Source organism: Kogia breviceps, chromosome 5 (genome assembly GCF_026419965.1).
Source record: "Kogia breviceps isolate mKogBre1 chromosome 5, mKogBre1 haplotype 1, whole genome shotgun sequence".
Lineage (NCBI taxonomy): Eukaryota > Metazoa > Chordata > Mammalia > Artiodactyla > Physeteridae > Kogia > Kogia breviceps.
This window is the reverse complement of record NC_081314.1, coordinates 134111203-134130527: the sequence shown is the minus strand read 5'-3', so window position 1 is coordinate 134130527 and position 19325 is coordinate 134111203. Positions and strand designations below refer to the sequence as shown.

Sequence of the window (19325 nt, the reverse complement as noted above, 5' to 3'; positions counted from 1 at the left end):
CCAGTCCTCTCCCTGGGATCTGACCTCCGAAGCCCGAGCCTCAGCTCCCAGCCCCCGCCCGCCCCGGCTGGTGAGCAGACAAGCCTCTCGGGCTGGTGATTGCCGGTTGGCACCGATCCTCTGCAGGAATCTCTCCGCTTTGCCCTCCGCCCCCCTGTGGCTGCGCTCTCCTCCGTGGCTCCGAAGCTTCCCCCCTCCGCCACCCGCAAAGGGGCTTCCTAGTGTGTGGGAAACCTTTCCTCCTTCACAACTCCCTCCCACTGGTGCAGGTCCCGTCCCTATTCTTCTGTCTCTTTTTTCTTTTGCCCTACCCAGGTATGTGGGGAGTTTCTTGCCCTTTGGGAGGCCTGCGGTCTTCTGCCAGTGTTTAGTAGTTGTTCTGTAGGAGCTGTTCTACGTGTAGATGTATTTGTGATGTATCTTGAGGAGGAAGGTGATCTCTGTGTCTTACTCTTCCGCCATCTTGAAGCTCCTCCTCCTCCTGTTAGTTCTTATTGTCTTTAGATTTTCTTTTCCCAAATTTTTAAAAAATTGATTAATTAATTTAATTTATTTTTTGGCTGCTTTGGGTCTTCATTGCTGTGCATGGGCTTTCTCTAGTTGCTGCGACCGGGGGTTATTCTTCATTGCAGTGCACAGGCTTCTCATTATGGTGGCTTCTCTTGTTGCGGAGCATGGGCTCTAGGCATGCGGGCTTCAGTAGTTGTGGCTCACAGGCTTTAGAGCACAGACTCAGTAGTTGTGGTACACAGGCTTGGTTGCTCCATGGCATGTGGGATCTTCCCAGACCAAGGCTCGAACCCATGTCCCCTGCATTGGCAGGCAGATTCTTAACCATTGTGCCACCAGGGAAGTCCTGTCTTTAGATTTTTTGAATATTTTTTATTGCCTTTTATTTTTCTATGATTATAAACAGTAATTTGGGTTACTTGCTAGTTTCTTTTTATCCCCTTTTCTCTGTATTAATTAGGTTCTCAGTACCTAATTGAATAGGTTGAATAGAAGTGGTGGTAGCGGGCATCCTTTTCTTGTTTCTTACTTTAATGGAAACAGTTGTAGACTCTTAATGTTGAGTATGATGCTCTTAAAGTATGAATTGTGCTCTTATTTATTTGTGTATTTATTTTTAGTTTAGGAATTGTGCTTGGTTCTTTTTCAGATCTGCTGTGCTTCTTCTAAGATCCTCTTCTCTTCAAATTTCTTTAAATTTTTGTGTCTTTATATATAATAAACATTGTTGATATGGAGTTTGTAACTGATAGATAAATATAAGATTTAAAGTCTCAGGTCTCTGTGTTATCTTTTGTTTCTGCATCGTGGCTCATGGTGTCTTATTTTTTGTTTGGCTATATTTAACTTTGTGCTGACTAGTATATTCATAGGGATAATTTGAGCCCCCAAATGAAGGCTTCTTACACTAGAGAGGATTTGTATTTGCTTGAGCCAAAGAAATAGAAAAGTTGAATTATTTCTGCCTTCACTTTTGGCTTGGTAATTCCTAATGTCTTTTCAGCTCTGTGGTGTGCTTAAGATTTTTAAAAAGTATCTTTTCTAGCCCTTTTAATTTTATTAGTGGAAGGGTTAGATTGAATAACCTACCTGCCATTACCATAAATAAAATTTTATCATACCTTGACTAGGCTTTAGTTTAATTCAGCTTTCCATTTTTTCTTTCAGATCCGTTCAGCCTATTTTGAGTTAGTTTCTGCTTTGTGCCAACATACTCCACAGTTGATGAAAGATGAAGCATCCAAAGTGAGCCCATCTGTCCTTCTTAGCATTGATGACAGTGACCCCATTGTATGCCCTGCTCTCTGGGAAGCTGTGCTTTACACACTTACAACTATTGAGGTAGGTTAAAGAGGTACATTTAGTACATTTGGGAATATTTGTCTTCTTAGTTGTATTTTAGAAGCCTTAGATACCATGTGAGAGAGCCTATCAGATTGTAATATTTAAAACTTGCTAGAAAAATGCTTTCTTGGGAATAAAATATTTAATCCAAAACTTTGTATAAATCTTAAACTGACTATAAAATGGTATAGCATTTTTATTTTACTTTCAGTTTAGTCAATACCAATATCCTTTAAACTTATATGGCCCAATGAAATCAAGATATCTGAATATTATATTTAAGATTAAATATTGCTGTCCCTTTTAGAAAGCAGCTTTTTTGTTTGTTTGTTTTTTGTTTAGAAAGCAGCTTTTATAGAAATCTTTTCAGTTAAATATTACTTCTTTTTTCTCTGTCTCAGGCCTTAGTTGTGGCACATGGGATCTTCATTGAGGCATGCAGGATCTTTCGTTGCTGTGTGCGGGCTTCTCTCTAGTTGTGGCATGTGGGTGGTTTTCTCCTCTCTAGTTGTGGTGCGCAGACCTTAGGGCGTGTGGGCTCTGTAGTTGTGGCACACGGGTTCCAGTGTGTGCGAGCTCTGTAGTTTGCTGCACACAGGCTCTCTAGTAGAGGTGCGCAAGCTCAGTAGTTTTGGCGTGCGGGCTTAGTTGCCCTGCAGTATGTGGGATCTTAGTTCCCTGACCAGGGATCGAACCCACGTCCCCTGCATTGTAAGGTGGATTCTTTACCACTGGACCACCAGAGAAGTCCCTAAATACTTATTTCTGATCAATATTGTCCTGGAAGCATGTTGTATACATAATTACTGAATGTAATAAATTTCTTATAATTTCAGACTTGTAATTTTTAATGGTGGTGAGAGATTTTGACCCTCTTTAGGTAGAATACTGGATTTTTATTTTTGAGAGTCTATATGTCTTCTCTCTTAATTGGGAAATGTATGTTTATGATCTCTAATTATTATAATCTTTTTTTTTTTTTTTTGGTAAGGACTGTTGGCTTCATGTAAATGCAAAAAAAAGTGTGTTTCCCAAGCTGTCAGCTGTGGTTCGTGAAGGAGGTCGGGGTTTGGCTGCTGTCATATATCCTTATCTTCTGCCATTTATCAGCAAACTCCCTCAGTCTATTACAGATCCAAAGTTGGATTTCTTCAAAAATTTTCTCACCTCCCTAGTTGCAGGGTAAGGAATTTAAATTCTTGACCTCTAAAGCAAAATAGATTTTTTCTTATTTTCATAAATGGGCAGAATGACATACTTGTTACTGTCATATGTAAATTTCCCCAAATTGTTTTGCTGTTCATTAAACACTTTTAAGGTTTTCAGAGAATTACAATTGGAATTCTTTTTTGGGGTACTTACAAGACTTCAGTGGTAGTATGCAGCAGAAAGTGAGATAAATTATGGCAAGGCCCTTAGGTGGAAATAGGCTCTTTCTCAGTGACCCATTTTTTGGTATGTTGATAAATACAAATGCCTGAGTGCAGAAAATGAACCAGTGAACTTTTCCATTAACTTAAATATAATAGCTGTTTAAAGTCACACTCAAAACATCATTTCAGTGTATTTGTTGAACTTAGTAAAAGATACCCAGTTTTATTAATGATTAAAAAATTTTTTTCTACTACAGTATTATCTTTATTTGGTTAAGTCCTCTCTTTGAAATTTGCAGGTAGATTGGTCCATGAATAGAAAATAAATATGTTATCTTTTGTTGATACATTTTTGAAGACATGCTATTTTTCATAGTTCTTCAAGTTTATATTCTAATTAGGCTGTATTTTGGTTCTTAGTTTTTCATTGAAGAATTTTATTTTGAGAAATTCTTTTTCATGCCTTTTTTTGATATTTTTATATCGCTTATTTTCTTTTTCATGAAGGAGTAATCCACAGGTATTTATTATTTCTTAGGCTATCAACAGAAAGAACCAAAACCAGCTTTTCAGAGTGCTCAGCAGTAATATCTGCTTTTTTTGAATGCTTACGTTTTATAATGCAGCAAAACTTAGGTGAGGAAGAGATAGAAGAGATGCTCGTCAATGATCAGGTATTTATAATGTAAAAATAATCAGTGCCTTTGCACACTAGCTATAAAGAATCAAGCTCATTGTGTCTTGTTGCCATTTTTATTAACTAGCCTTCCTTGTAAAGATTTCATTTTTATGATTTACAAATTAAGTAATGTGTATTTCTGACAAATAAGTGAAAATTTCTATATTGTTAGTTGTTAGCATAATACCATAATGCCTAAGTACTAGTCACTCTCTGGTTGTACAAACTCTGTTTTAGAGAGTTGCAGTGCAAAACAATTTAGAAGATGCAATTTTCAACATTTTGTATTTTAGTTTATATTATAATCATCTTGTTCCTTCTAAAATATGTAGTACATTTATCCTTTTGTGAGCAATTGTGCTTGGCTTTTAGAACTAGTGATGAGAGCAGGTCGTGGAATATGGTTCCTTATGGTAGGAAATTAATTAATATGATTATATAAGCCCAGATCCTAGTTGATGTCTCAGTTAATTTCTCTTATCTTTGTAATTTAAGAGAAAGCATTCTGTATTCTGTGGGTCCTATACGTCTTTCATATTGGTTTAGGAAAAGCAAAAAACTTTGAATAAGTTCAGAAGATGCAAAGAGTTGATGACCAATGATCTTGGTCAATTATATCATAAAAAAGAAGTAATTCGGGGGGATACAGTGAAATCATTAGGCTCTTTGAATGATATGAAGATGATTTACAGGTTCAAATTAATTCTTTTCATAGTTCTGGGAAAAATTCATGTTTTTCAGTTATTAAATATGAAAATTTATAATGTTTTATGAATACTTTGTTTAAATTTTATTTTCCCTGAAAACTGAACTTTAATATTTCTACCTTCTCTTTCAGTTGATTCCTTTTATTGATGCAGTTCTCAAAGACCCAAGATTGCAAGATGAGCAGCTATTTAACCATTTGGCAGAAACTTTAAGTTCATGGGAAGCCAAAGCAGATTTGGATAAAGATGATAAAACAGCTTACAGTTTGGAGAAAGTGCTACTGAATTTCTGGGAAAGACTGTCAGAGATCTGTGTTGAGAAAATCAATGAGCCAGAAACCGATGTTAAGTCAGTTTTGGGTGTTTCTAACCTATTACAGGTCCTTCAGAAGCCAAAGAGCTCCTTGAAGTTTAAAAAAAACGTTGGTACGGTTAGATTTGCTGATGAGATGCCCGAAAATAATAAAGAGAATGAGAAGTGTGTCTCCTCAGAAGGAGAGAATAGTGAAGGCTCTGAATTAATGGCTGAACCTTCTCTCAATCACAGTTGCTCAGACCTTATATCACCCCTAAGGAAAAAACCTTTGGAAGACTTAGTCTGTAAACTAGCAGAAATGAGTGTTAATTATGTCAATGAACAAAAGTCGGAGCAACATCTAAGGTTTCTTTCCACTCTGCTCAACTCCTTCTCTTCAAGCCAAGTATTTAAAGTGCTATTAGGTGATGAAAAACAGAGTATCGTCAAAGCCAAGCCTCTTGAAATAGCCAAACTTGCACAAAAAAATCCCGCGATACAGTTTTTATACCAGAAAGTAATAGGTTGGCTAAATGAAGATCACAGGAAGGATGCTAGTTTCTTGGTGGACATTTTGTACAGTGCCCTTTGTTGCTGTGATAGTCATATGGAAAGAAAAGCTGTCTTAGATGATCTAATTGAGGTATTACTGTTGTGTATCTTTTTATTTTCATTTATTTATTTATTCATTCATTCATGCATGCCTGCATGCAGGATCTTTGTTCCCCGACCAGGGATCAAACCTGTGCCCCCTACAGTGGAAGCATGGAGCCCTAACCACTGGATCACCAGGGAGTTCCCTGTATCTTTTTAAACTATAATGGTTTACACTGGCACACTGATTATGAATGAGTAGAATGAGACCTGTATGGGGGTTATTTTGGGATTGTTTCTTAACTGTGAATGTCAATTTAAAGACTATATTCTTGATTGGGATTGGGAAGTATGTGAGACTTCTGGGTAGCTGTTCAGTAAGAGTAAATATGTTAAGATGACAAAAGCTTGGTAATAAAAGGGTAAGTTCTTTCAGTCCATACTTTTTAAAGCTGGACGCACTAAAAAAATGTTTTAGTTTTGTAGTGGTTCCTTCACTTCAATGAAGTGACTAAATGGTCTCTTCATTTACTTATAAAAAGTTTTACCAGTTACTGTGTTTTCTAGCAGATTGTTTCTCTTCTTCTTCTTTTAGGTGGATCTGAAATGGAATTCTATTCTTCAGGTCATTGAAAAGGTAGCTTAGAGATTTTTCTCTTTTTTTTGGTATTTATAGGTATACAAAAATTAAACCACAGCTATATTCACATAATGGTATGTGATCCGGTGTCTCTGTTAGAGAACTTCCTTATTATTGTAACTTTCTTCTCATAATTTGAGAAGCCATGGTGTTCACCTTTCTATAGTATTATTTTTCTGGTTAGGAATATCAGGGAAGAATGAACAGGTTCTGGAAGATCCAGTGTCTCTTCCCTAGTGGCTAACAAAGGAAGAGTGAAGCATTTATCTTTGTTTAATCTTTTAAACTAAGGTTTCTGCTGTAATCCTAGTTATTTTTTCTTCTGTAGAAATGGATTGAATGGTTCTAGCTTTGAGTAGAACGCATCAGGAAATTAAGTTTGTTTTACCCTGGAATACTATACAGGCAAACTAAAGTCTTCCCACCTTTATTTAATTGCCATTTGATTAAGTAAGAAAATTAGTGATGAAAATAATAAAAAGAAATCAAGAAACATAATTGAGAAAAATTTTTAAATGGCTTAAGTATTCTTTCCTAATGAAGATGTAAATGACATAACACTTTTCCAACCATAGAAATGTTATGACTAGCTGCCTTTTCTTAAAGAATTTTTTCAGTATTTTAAAATTTCACTTACATAACTCTATAATTTACAAGTTTCTTTTTTCTGTCTTTTTAAATTATGTTGAAAAAACATATAATTTGCCATAGTAACCATTTCTAAGTGAACAGTTCAGTAGTGTTAAGTTTATTCACATTATTGTGCAACCAATCTCCAGAACTTTTTCACCTAGTAAAATGGAAACTATACCCATTAAACAATAACTCCCTATTTCCCCCAATAGTTTATTTTTACAAAATAAATACAGAGTATTAATTTACTCTTTTTCAATGGGAAATATAACTTACTAGGCACACCATTTGAATTACTTTATTCAGTACTTCCTCTCCCTATAGGCAGGCTACATGAAAAGCCACGTTATGAGAAAGCTGCTTGATAAGTATAGAATCAGAGCAAAAGTATATAGTTAATAATTTGATAAGATAAAGATTGATATATCCATTTCCAACTTAGGAATGTACTTCCCAGTAGTTGAGGTACATCTGTTTGGAAGACTCCTCTTCCTGGTCAGTGTTTGGAAGTTCATAGCCAGTGTTTGCTTCCTGTACTTCTGTGACTAACTAGTCTCCTTAACCCCTGTTAGATTCTTTCTGTGGATGTGTTAAAACATTGAGAAGCTGGACTTCATGTCTTAATAACCTGAGAGACATTTTATTCAGAAGTTTGCTTTTTGGATTCTGTAGGATTCTATAAAATAGATTGGTTTTATTTGGTAAGCTATCTTAGGAAAGCCAATATTACAGCCATCTAAATTCTAGTTTTTCTTGTTTTTATGCAGCCTCATACTTTATGAGCAGAGTCCTAAAGTCAACTTCCTTAAAAACAAACCTGACTTTTGTAACTGAAAGAACCTTAGAGATTTTCTAAGTTAACCTTCATTTTTTCAAATTAGGAAATAGGCCCAGGTTGGTTAAGAGCTTTGTCTAAGGTCATAAAGCCAGAATAGTCATAAAACTTGGACTAAAATAGAGGCTCTCATTACCTACAATTGTTTAAATAAGGAGATAAAACAGTTTGGGGGGCACTCCCCAATCTACACTTGGATTTTTTTTTTTTTTTCCTGATTGCTTTGAAATGAGGCAAGTTGCAAATTCCTTTCTTCTCAGCCCTTAAACCAAAAGAAGCTCTGGGAACATGGATCAGCATGCTTTTGGGGGTGGATTTACAGTTTTTTTTCCTTGCTTCCCCACCCCATGAAAATAAACTAGTTGCTGTCAGCTATCTGCCCCAGTAACTATTTCAGAAAATTTGGGCAAATGATAAGTCCCATTGTTCATATTGAAGTAATTTGGGCAAATGATAAGTCCAGTTGTTCATATTGAAGTAATCTACCATTATTATATGCTAATTGTTCTTTAATTTTAGCAAAATTAATGAACAAAAATTTAATATTTGTAGAGCATTTTAAAATCCGTCTTTAAAGTTCATTCATTATCCATTGAACGTATCTGCAGTGTTGATAGCAGGTATCAAAGAAGTTTAAGACAGGCTCTGCTCTCAAGGAACTTACAATGAGATTGTCTCATTGGAAACAAGACATACACAGATGAAACATTATAAATAATAATACAACTCAGTAAGTGCTCTAGAGATTCAGAGAAAAGCAGTGATGAGTATGGGCTGGCGTGGATGGGGGAGACTTCACAAAGCAGGTGGGATTTATGCTAAATCTCAAATAATGGATGTGCTTTTGATAAATAAAGAAGAGGGGGAATATTTATGCTTGGGAAGATAGCATGAACAAAGCATGGAAGCGTACGTAAGCAAGGCCTAGTGGGGAATAGGGAAGATACCAGCCTGCTTAGGACTTGAGGAGGAGGCATGGGGGATGATGTTGAGGCCGTGATGATGAAAGGAGGTAATATGGTACAAGTAATATTTTGGCAAGTCTACTTTTTGATCTTGCTTCTAATCTTTGCTTTAATTTTATGGTTTTAGGCATGTTCTAGTTCAGATAAACATGCTTTAGTAACTCCTTGGCTAAAAGGAGATACCCTTGGCGAGAAATTGGTAACCTTGGCAGATCATCTTTGTAATAAGGACTTGGAATCCACAGTATCTTCTGAATCTTACTTCTCAGAAAGATGGTCTCTTTTAAGCTTGGTATTATCCCAACATGTTAAAAATGGTAGGTAAAAATATGGCGTTTGTTTTTTTAATTAATTAATTAATTAATTTTTTAATATTTATTTTTGACTGTGTTGGGTCTTCGTTTCTGTGCGAGGGCTTTCTCAAGTTGCGGCAAGCCGGGGTCGTTCTTCATTGCCGTGCATGGGCCTCTCACTGTCGTGGCCTCTCTTGTTGCGGAGCACATGCTCCAGATGCGCAGCCTCAGTAGTTGTGCCTCACGGGCCTAGTTGCTTTGCGGCATGTGGGATCTTCCCAGACCAGGGCTTGAACCTGTGTCCCCTGCATTGGCAGGCAGATTCTCAACCACTGTGCTACCAGGGAAGCCCAGAACAGCTTTTTTTAATGTGAGCGCTTTTATCCATGGGGAACAGATTGATTTGTTGATGTGATTTTCTTTTATATAAAACATAAACACCATTAAAGAAAAAAAAAAAACACATGGAGAGACCAAGGTGGAATGTTAAGCCCAAGTAAAGTATCAAAATACACTGGTTAAAAAAATTAAAAACAAAGATTAAAAAAAGGAAAACACACTGTTAATATTTCTTGTATTTTGTCTGTTTGAATTTTTTTCTGTAGATTACTTGATTGGAGAAGTATATGTTGAAAGGATTATTGTTAAACTTCATGAAACTTTATCCAAAGCAAAGAAATTGTCAGAAGCTGAAAATAATGACTCATCAGTGTCTTTTATATGTGATGTGGCCTATAACTATTTCAGCTCAGCGAAAGGATGCTTGCTAATGCCATCATCTGAAGATTTATTGTTAACTCTCTTTCAGTTGTGTGCTGAGAGCAAAGAAAAATCACATTTGCCAGGTAATAGCCTACTGCTCAAATGTTTTGTTGGGAATCTCCAGCTCTGACTTTCATAGTGTAAGTGCCCAGGCTTTATTTAATTGAATCATAATGTGTTTGAACTTTGAAAGCATTTTGAGTAAAGGACTACAAATCTTAAACACTTTCAGCTTTAGAAACCAAGTTAAAGATGTATGTAGACATTATATCTAAAGTTTTTACTTGATATCAAGGAAACGATTTTGGAAGGGGCCATGATAGATGAGTTAGAATCTTAGCTCCTTCACTCAGTAGCTCTCACAAGTTGTTTAATTTCTTGATGCCTCAGTTTACATATTCATAAAGGGAGACATTAATACCTTCTTCTCTTATAGTTAAAGACATTCAGTCTTGGTGTATAGTAAAATGAAATTGAGATTCCCTTTTTAAGGACTATATTCCTGTCTTATATGTTAATTCAGACTTATTTGTGAAAGGAATGTAAAAAATACTCTTGAAAAAAAAATGCTGTTAATGGAGAGCCCTCCTCTCCAACCCTTTCTTTAATACTAAGTTTTCTATTTAGAAAAGGTATATTTTTCATATCTCCAAAAGGTCAACTCTCTTATAAATAAGTTCAGAACAGAAAAAAGCTGACTTTAAAAATTTTAGCATTTTTACATTGATATGGCATGAGTTAGCTTATATTATTGCATATTTATGACATTGTTATTTTGTTATAGCCGTTGAATAGTAATTTTATGTTTTCTTAATGGTACCTTACAAATCTCAGATCTGCAATGAGTTCTTTCAGACATTTTGTACTGATTATAGTTACTTCATAGGGATTATGAATCACTGTTGACATCTTGATTTTAGACTTTCTTATCAGTAAACTGAAAAATACTTGGCTCTCTGGTGTGAATTTATTGGTCCATCAAACTGGCGACACATATAAACAGAGTACCTTCCTGCGTTTATCTGCTCTGTGGCTGAAAAACCAAGTTCAGTCTTCATCATTGGATATCACAAGGTAACCTTTTTTTGTGCTCAGTTGCAGAGTATCTCTTTAATAATTGATCATTGTCCATAATAAGATTCCATGGTTAGTGTGAATGCCTATGAAAAATGACTTGTTATGTAAGAAATCTACAGGATTCTAAGGGAAGATCCAAACAGATTTTTCCAAAAGGATTTTGTTTTAATGATCATCCATTTAAGTTCAATTAGTTGGAGAGTGATTTGTTTTTTGTTTTTTTTTTTTTTTTTTTTTTTTTTTCTTTTGCGGTACGCGGGCCTCTCACTGTTGTGGCCTCTCCCGTTGCGGAGCACAGGCTCCGGACCCACAGGCTCAGCGGCCATGGCTCACGGGCCCAGCCGCTCTGCAGCATATGGGATCCTCCTGGACCGGGGCACAAACCCGCGTCCCCTGCATCGGCAGGAGGACGCTCAACCACTGCGCCACCAGGGAGGCCCAAGTGATTTGTTTTGACCAGAATAATTTATGGTCAGTGATGTGATAGGGCTGCTGTCCTATGTCTTAGGCTGGTATGGATTGTAACCGTAAACTCTTATGGCCACCACGGACAATGATTGTCCTTCATTGTTTATTTTTGGGGGGAGTCTGGTAGCCACTGTTGTAAGGGGTTGAATTGCAGATGTATTTCACATCTCATGCCTAAATCCATATCTAAAAATGAAAACTAAGAGAATGCATCCAGAGTTACTGGGGTTGGGTTAAATCTTTTTCTGATTATCATACTCTTTTCATGGAATAAAGTAGCTATATTTCAGAAATATCTGATCTGAAATAGGTCATTCCCCTTCATTCTGAAATAGAAGCAGCACTTGATTTCAATTACAAAATGTTGGATAAAATCCCCTGTTTGTGTGAAAGTCATGAGGGGAGGGTGGAGAGGCCATTTACTTTTATTTTGAATTGTCTTTTTTGTTCAGGTAAACTGTTATCTGCCGTAGGGTATTTAGTGTATACCAGTGTGTTCAAATTGGTTATAACATAACTGCAGTGGTTAAGTTATTTGCATTATTTTCAGTCTTCAGGTCCTCTTGTCTGCTGTTGATGATTTGCTAAATGTGCTTCTAGAGAGTGAAGATACTTATCTTCTGGGAGTTTATATTGGAAGTGTAATGCCAGACAACAGCGAATGGGAAAAGATGAGACAGTCTCTTCCTATGCAGGTATGTTTGAGATTGGAGAGTACTTATTTTATTCTGAAGTTTGGATTTCATGCAAGCTTAAATATTTTAATTTTATTCTGGGGAAGAAAAAAAGTAAATGAAATGAGTATCTTAACTTTGCGTTTCTGCCTTTGAATGCTCCTGTGTTGGGTGTTTGCTGTTTGCAAGATACCAGTTGACACTTGGCAGTTGCCATGGTACAAGGTAAATAAGACCTTGTTCTGTCCTGAAGGAATCCTCAGGAAACACACGTTGATAATTTCTGTTCGTAGAAACCAAACTTCTAGGATTCTGTGGTTTTACTAGTAAACTAGCAATAGCTTCATTTTTGAAGTTATTCTAATAACATTTTGAAGATATTTTAATAACTTTATTTTTGTTCCCTTCTTAATTGCAGAGTTAGTAATTAATTGAACTATTGAATGCTTTTGTGTATAATGTATTTTTTTTTTACAGTGGTTGCATAGACCTCTTTTAGAAGGAAGACTCAGTTTGAATTATGAGTGTTTCAAAACAGATTTTAAAGAACAAGATACAAAGAAACTTCCCAGCCATTTGTGTACTTCAGCATTATTGAGCAAAATGATATTAGTTGCACTGAAAAAGGAAATAGTCCTAGAAAATAATGAGCTTGAGAAAATAAGTAAGTATATATGAGCGTTCAGATAAATACATATAAACATAAGTATATATGAGTATTCAGATAAATACATATAAACATAAATCTTGAAGTAATTAAATTGTAATTTTGAAATAATTTTGATTATACTTCAATCTAAATCTTTAAAGAATCAAAAATCCTCAGCTCCTTTTAATTATTTTAGCAATGAGAAACTTGAGGACACTTAAGAGATGAATGTTAAATTGCAAATCAAATGGCATCATACTCAATATCTTGCTGTAGTCTTGTTAGCAATAGAGCAGAATTTGGTTTAAGATGTTACTCTAGCTGGCATGACATCAGTATAAGCATATCCTTTGGCACATAACCCTAAAGAAAATGGTTGAGTCTTGTGTTTCATCAAGGATTCTGAATTTTCAATTAATTTTTGAATCAATCTACCTTTGTGTAGGGCAATAATTTTTTTCCCAGCAAGTGGAGCTTCAAATGTTGAACTTCAAAAGGATTCAAAAATTCCCCCATTCCAGGAAATGGTGTAGAATTGTAGGTAGCAGTGTGACCTGTACAAAATGGTCTGAAAGGTGGAGGACTTGCGTAATTCCTGTATCAGTCTCGATTGTGAGCCCTCAGCTGAGTACAGTTACTAGCGGAGGAGAATATTGCACTCTGTGGAAAAAAGCTGGAACACCTCTCGTGGTGAGCGAACTCCACATGCAGTTGAGGTCGAGGAGATTAGCCTGCTCTTTACTCACAGAGTGAATCTGTCCAAAAACAACAATGGAAATCAGAGTAATAATTTTTGTTGTTTTTCTTATCTGGAACTTGCAAGGGATGGGATTTGATTTTTGAACCAGGTTTCAAGTCTTCTAACTCCAAAATCCATACCTGGCTTTATAAAAGAGAGTTGTGACTAATTATGTATTGAAAACCTGTGACATGCCAGGTTTTGTGATACTTGGTCATTTACTTCTCACAGTAGTCCCGTGAGGTAGATTTGTATTATCCTAGCTGATAACGATGTGTGCAGCTCATTTAAATCCAGACTAGTCTGTCACTGAGGCCCATGCCCTGTTTACTAGATCGTGCCCTCTCCCATTTCTTAACACATTGACTTGAACTTCTTAGGTCTTGGGTCCCATGGTTGTTTATCCTGGATGCAACTTCTTATCATTTGTGGCAAAAATAGTAGGAAGATTCTTCCAGTATCTCTCTCCGATAACTTAGGTTGCTGTCACATTCTTAACTAATCAGAAAAGGGACCAAGTAATGTTTGGGAGAGGAGTGATATTTTGTATCAGGTATTCTCAGCTTTCATTATAGTTGAACATCAAACAGTTGAAAATCAGTTCATAGATATTGATTGATTGATTGATTGGCTGCGCTGTGCGGCATGTGGGATCTTAGTTCTCCGTACTTGAACATCAAATAGTGGAAAATCAATTCACAGATTATTGATTGATTGATTGCGCTATGTAGCATGTGGGATCTTAGTTCCCCGACCAGGGATCGAACCAGCGCCCCCTGTGTTGGAAGTGCAAAGTCTTAACCACTGGACCACCAGGGAAGTCCCAGTTCATAGATATTTTGAAATTAGTGGGCACGAGAATGTTAGGGAATGGGGGGGACAAGTGAAAACAGTTCAAAGGTCTGTTCACAAAGTATACTCAGTAATGTGTTGTCCATTCTGTTAGTTGCAGAACTGCTCTATTCATTGCAGTGGTATGAAGAATTAGACAATCCACCTATTTTTCTAACTGGATTTTGTGAAATGCTTCAAAAAATGAATATTACATATGATAACTTATGTGGACTCGGTAATACTTCTGGCCTTTTGCAGCTGTTATTTAACAGGTAAGAATCTCTTTCAATTTCCATTTTTTATGACTGTTGCTAGTTTATGGCTTGTGTCTTTAAAATGTAAGCCCACTTCATGCTAATCTTTGAATCAGAGGGTTTATCTAAATTAATCCCAATTCTTTAATGATAAATACTTTATGGATACTAAGTACTTGATTTACTCTTCTGGTGAGATATTTGGACTTTGCCTGTGTTATTGAATCCATAAATACATTCAAGGGCCAGATGACAAAGAAACAGAATCCCGTAGAAGTTGTTTTAATTTGTCATATGTAACCCATCCTTCCACTACTCTAAATTTAACCTTTTACCTTGCATGTTGTTGCAGGTGTGTCTTAATATCATAACCACAAAACCCTCTCCCCTAGATGAGGAAGTAGGTATGAAAACAGAGTTGTTATAGAGGTTATAGCAGTTTGATGGTTAGCTCGTTGAAATTACTGTGTTGAACTGCTCTCTTGAAGAGTTTTTCACTTGCCTGTAGTATTTTTCGTATGCTTTGCAGTATCAGAGGCCCCAGGCTGAACAGGTCTTCCTTTCCAGTCCCACTCTACATACTTGACACTCAGAACTTTCCTCAGTGGATATCAGTACCTCCTTGCTTTCTCAACTTCAACAGTCCTCGGTGTCCTCTGGGAGATGTTCTCTTTCCAGCTGCAACCTCTGGTCCTCAAGCTTAATCTTTAAGGTCATCTCCCCTATTGGAACTTGTGGGGCTTTGGGATTGCCTTGGACGAGAGCTCAATATCAGCTGTAAAGGAGTTTCAGAAGTTAAGTTCCCAATCCTTTTGGTAACAGCAGTTGTTTGGGTGCAGAAGTGCTGTGTGAATTGATACCCTTACAAAGTGATTTATTTAGTTCTGTAAAAGGAATCCAGGTAAGCATTGTTTAAAAATCTTAAGTACACTTTAAAAACGGAATTTTTTTTCCTCTTTTAGATCCAGGGAAAATGGCACCCTTTGGTCTCTTATTATTGCTAAGTTGATCCTTTCCCGAAGTGTTTCATCTGATGAAGTTAAACGGCATTATAGGAGAAAAGAAGGGTATTCTTATTGAAAATACTTTTACTTTGAAATTTATTATGAGTGGTCACTTTGGCAACCCCAAACTAACAAACAGTCTCTAATGAATCAGGAAAACAGACTTAGGAAATGAGGAAATTAAAGAAAATGAGACTTAACAATTTAAAGTGCTTTAGGTTTTGAAACGTGGTTTTTTTTTAATAAGCATTTTTAACCTTGTAACATTTTGTTGAGGAATTTTATACGTGCTTGAAATAATTAGCATTTCGTAAACTTGTTCTCTTTTCCCCAGAAATCTCTCTGGTAGAATCTATCTTTTCCCCCTCCCTATCTTTCTTGCATCACTTTATTTGCTAAATGGAAATGATAAGGAAAGTTACTTACTCTTAACTTTATTTAATATCCTGTGATAAGCCATAATGGAAAAGAATATGAAAAGAATGTATATATATGTATAACTGAGTCACTTTGCTGTACAGCAGTAATAAATACATTGTAATTCAACTGTACTTCAATAAAAAATGAATTTAAAAAAATTTTAAAAAAGGTTACTTACTCTTAAATAAGGATCATCCTATTGAAGTAAATTCTAAAAATGCAAGAAATGTGTTCTTAAGAGAAATAGTGAGGTTGATGTGTTCTTAAGAGAAATAGTGAGGTTGGACATACTAGAGATTTACTAGAGTTGATCATACTAGAGAAGCTGAGCATTCAAATTAGACACCTAGCTGAAATTTACCAAGAGGCATTTTGAATTTACTGATTTACCAAGAAGAATTCAGAAATTGTGTGTGTGTATGTGTGTGTGTGTGTGTGTGTGTGTGTGTATTCTGGTGCAGTAGAGTTGTAAGCTAAATTTTGATATTTTTAATCTTATTTAAAAATTAAAAAAATGTATTATTACTGTTTTTTTTAGAAGAATTTATATATAAGTTTATTTATTTGGCTGCATTGGGTTTTCGTTGCTGCACGCAGGCTTTCTCTAGTTGGAGATTCATTGTGGTGCACGGGCTTCTCATAGTGGTGACTTCTCTTGTTGCAGAAAACAGGCTCTAGGTGCACAGGCTTCAGTAGTTGTGGCACGTGGGCTCAGTAGGTGTGGCTCGCCAGCTCTAGAGCATGGGCTCAGTAGTTACGGCACATGGCTTAGTTGCTCCACGGCATGTGGGATCTTCCCGGACCAGGGCTCGAACCTGTGTCCCCTGCATTGGCAGGTGGATTCTTAACCACTGCGCCACCAGGGAAGTCCTAAATGTATTATTTTGAGTTCAGTTATTAATGTGGATTATAGGTTCACATGCAATTAAAGAAAATACAAAGAAATTCTGTGTACCTTTCATTCAGTTTCTTCTAGTGGTACCAGTTTGCATAACTTTAGTACAATTTCACAACCAAGAGAATGGCATTGATAGAATTCACTGACCAAGTTTACTTGCACTCACGTGTTTGTGTTCTGTGTGGGTTACCACCACCACATTACAAGCTACAGAATAGTTTTATCATAAGGATCCCCTATGTTACCCTTTCTTGCCTCAGCCACCTCCCCTCTTACCGTTCTCCTCACCTCTGGCAAGCAATAATCTGTTCTCTATATAATTTTATCATTTAGGAATGTTATATAAAGGAGTCATACAGCATATGATCTTTTGATGTTAGCTTTTTCTTTTAAAGTAATTTTATTTATTTATTTATTTTTGGCTGCGTTGGGTCTTCGTTGCTGTGTGTGGGTTTTCTCTAGTTGCGGCGAGTGGGGGCTACTCTTCGTTGCGGTGCGTGGGCTTCTCATTGCGGTGGCTTCTCTTGTTGCGGAGCACGGGCTCTAGGCGCGTGGGCTTCAGTAGGTGTGGCTCACGGGCTCTAGAGCGCAGGCTCAGTAGTGGTGGCGCACGGGCTTAGTTGCTCCACGGCATGTGGGATCTTCCTGGACCAGGGATCAAACCCGTGTGCCCTGCATTGACAGGCAGATTCTTAACCACTGCGCCACCAGGGAAGTCCTGATGTTAGATTTTTTTATTCAGCATAATTTTTAATTTTTTTATGATTATAAAAGTCATAGGGAATTAACTAAATAGCTATTAAAACTAATTACAAATGAGATGGACATAATCAATATCTTTCTTATTCACCAGTAATAATCAGTTAAAAAATGACATAAGAAAAAAGAAATTCTGTTCACAGTGACAACAAAACTGTAAATACCCAGAAATAAATTTAACAAAAATTTAAAATTGTAAAACTTAAGATCACAAAAGAAGGTGGGAAGATAAATTATAAAAATTGTTGTATCTATAATTTCAGTGTAATGTCAATCAGAATTTCAGCAGCGTTTTTTGAAAAACTTGACAAACTGTTCTAAACATAGTATGCAATTTGAAGGGAGAAAATGCTTAAGAATAGCTGGGACATTTATGAAAGAGAAAAGTGTAAAGGACTTGCCCTACCAAAATAATAATTAAGCAGTAGGAAATTGGTGAACACACAGATCACTGGATCAAAATATAGATTCCAGAAACCAGTCCACACATACATGAAACTTTAGTTTTTGATACAGGTGGTCTTTCAAATCAGTGAGATGAGTCAATAATAACATTAGGAAAATTGGACATGTGTTTGAATGTGAGACCCACTCCCTTACATTATACATAAAAGTAAAGCCCAGATGAAAACTAAATGTAAAGAACAAACCTATAAAAGTATTAGGGGAAAATGAAACTGTATCATCTTGGTATGGGGAAGATCTTAAGCAAAGCACAAACCCAGAATCCATAAAAGAAACAATAGATACCTGATTTTGTAAAAACAAAAACCTTTGTGCCCATCAGCAGATAAATGGATAAACAAAAATGTGGTATATACATATAATGGATACAATGGAATATTATTCTGCCTTAAAAAGGAAGGAAATTCTGACATGTTAAAATGTGGATGGGAGACGCCAGAGGAAGGAGATACAGGGATGTTTGTATATGTATGGCTGGTTCACTTTGTTATGCAGCAGAAACTAACACACCATTGTAGAGCAATTATACTCGAATAAAGATGTTAAAAAAAATGTGGATGGGGCTTCCCTGGTGGCGCAGTGGTTGAGAGTCCGCCTGCCGATGTAGGGGATGCGGGTTCGTGCCCCGGTCTGGGAGGATCCCACATGCCGCGGAGCGGCTTGGGCCTGTGAGCCATGGCCGCTGGGCCTGCACGTCCGGAGCCTGTGCTCCGCAGTGGGAGAGGCCCGCGTACCGCAAAAAAAAAAAAAAAAAAAAAAAAAAAGTGGATGAACCTTAAGGACATAAGCTCAGTGAAATAAAACAGTCACAAAAAGACAAATACTGTGTGATTCCACTTAGATGAGGTACCTAGCATAGTCAAATTCATAGAGACAGAAAGTAGAATGATGGTTGACGGGCTGAGGGGAAGGGAGATGGAGAGTTCTTAATTAATGGATAGAGTTTCAATTTTGTGAATGAAAAAGTTCTGGGGATTGGTTGCACAACCATGTGAATGAACATAACACTGCTGAACTGTACACTTTAATATGGTAAATTTTACATAATGTGTATTTTACCACAATTTAAAAAGAAAACTTCTGTATGATAAAAGTACAGTAAGCAAAGGTTAAAGGGCAGGTGGCAAAATGGAAGAAAACACTTGCGAATTAATAAAGAATTCATATTTATAATACATAAATAGCTTCTATTAATAAAACTATTCAAATTGAAGAATTTGTCTAGGACTTGAACAGGTAATTCATAGGTGAAATAGTCAAAGGTAATTCATTTATGAAATGTGAAATACGAAAGAAATACAAATTAAAAGTAGTACTTTTTTTTTTTTTTTTTTTTTTTTCACAGGCTCTGGACGCGCAGGCGCAGTGGCCACGGCTCACGGGCCCAGCCGCTCCGCGGCACGTGGGATCCTCCCGGACCGGGGCACGAACCCGTGTCCTCTGCATCGGCAGGC

At 36.6% G+C, this 19325-nt stretch overlaps 1 protein-coding gene across 1 annotated transcript in view; it reads left to right on the top strand.

Moving 5' to 3' along the window:
- LTN1 (listerin E3 ubiquitin protein ligase 1) overlaps positions 1-19325 on the top strand; it is a 60058-nt gene that overhangs the window by 16996 nt on the left and 23737 nt on the right. The window contains exons 7-18 of the mRNA XM_059065448.2: positions 1678-1851; positions 2846-3036; positions 3766-3901; positions 4745-5551; positions 6098-6139; positions 8703-8892; positions 9474-9713; positions 10551-10704; positions 11726-11870; positions 12327-12513; positions 14184-14343; positions 15288-15392. Coding sequence (XP_058921431.1) covers positions 1678-1851; positions 2846-3036; positions 3766-3901; positions 4745-5551; positions 6098-6139; positions 8703-8892; positions 9474-9713; positions 10551-10704; positions 11726-11870; positions 12327-12513; positions 14184-14343; positions 15288-15392 — 2531 coding nt within the window. The remainder of the gene's footprint in view (positions 1-1677; positions 1852-2845; positions 3037-3765; positions 3902-4744; positions 5552-6097; positions 6140-8702; positions 8893-9473; positions 9714-10550; positions 10705-11725; positions 11871-12326; positions 12514-14183; positions 14344-15287; positions 15393-19325) is intronic.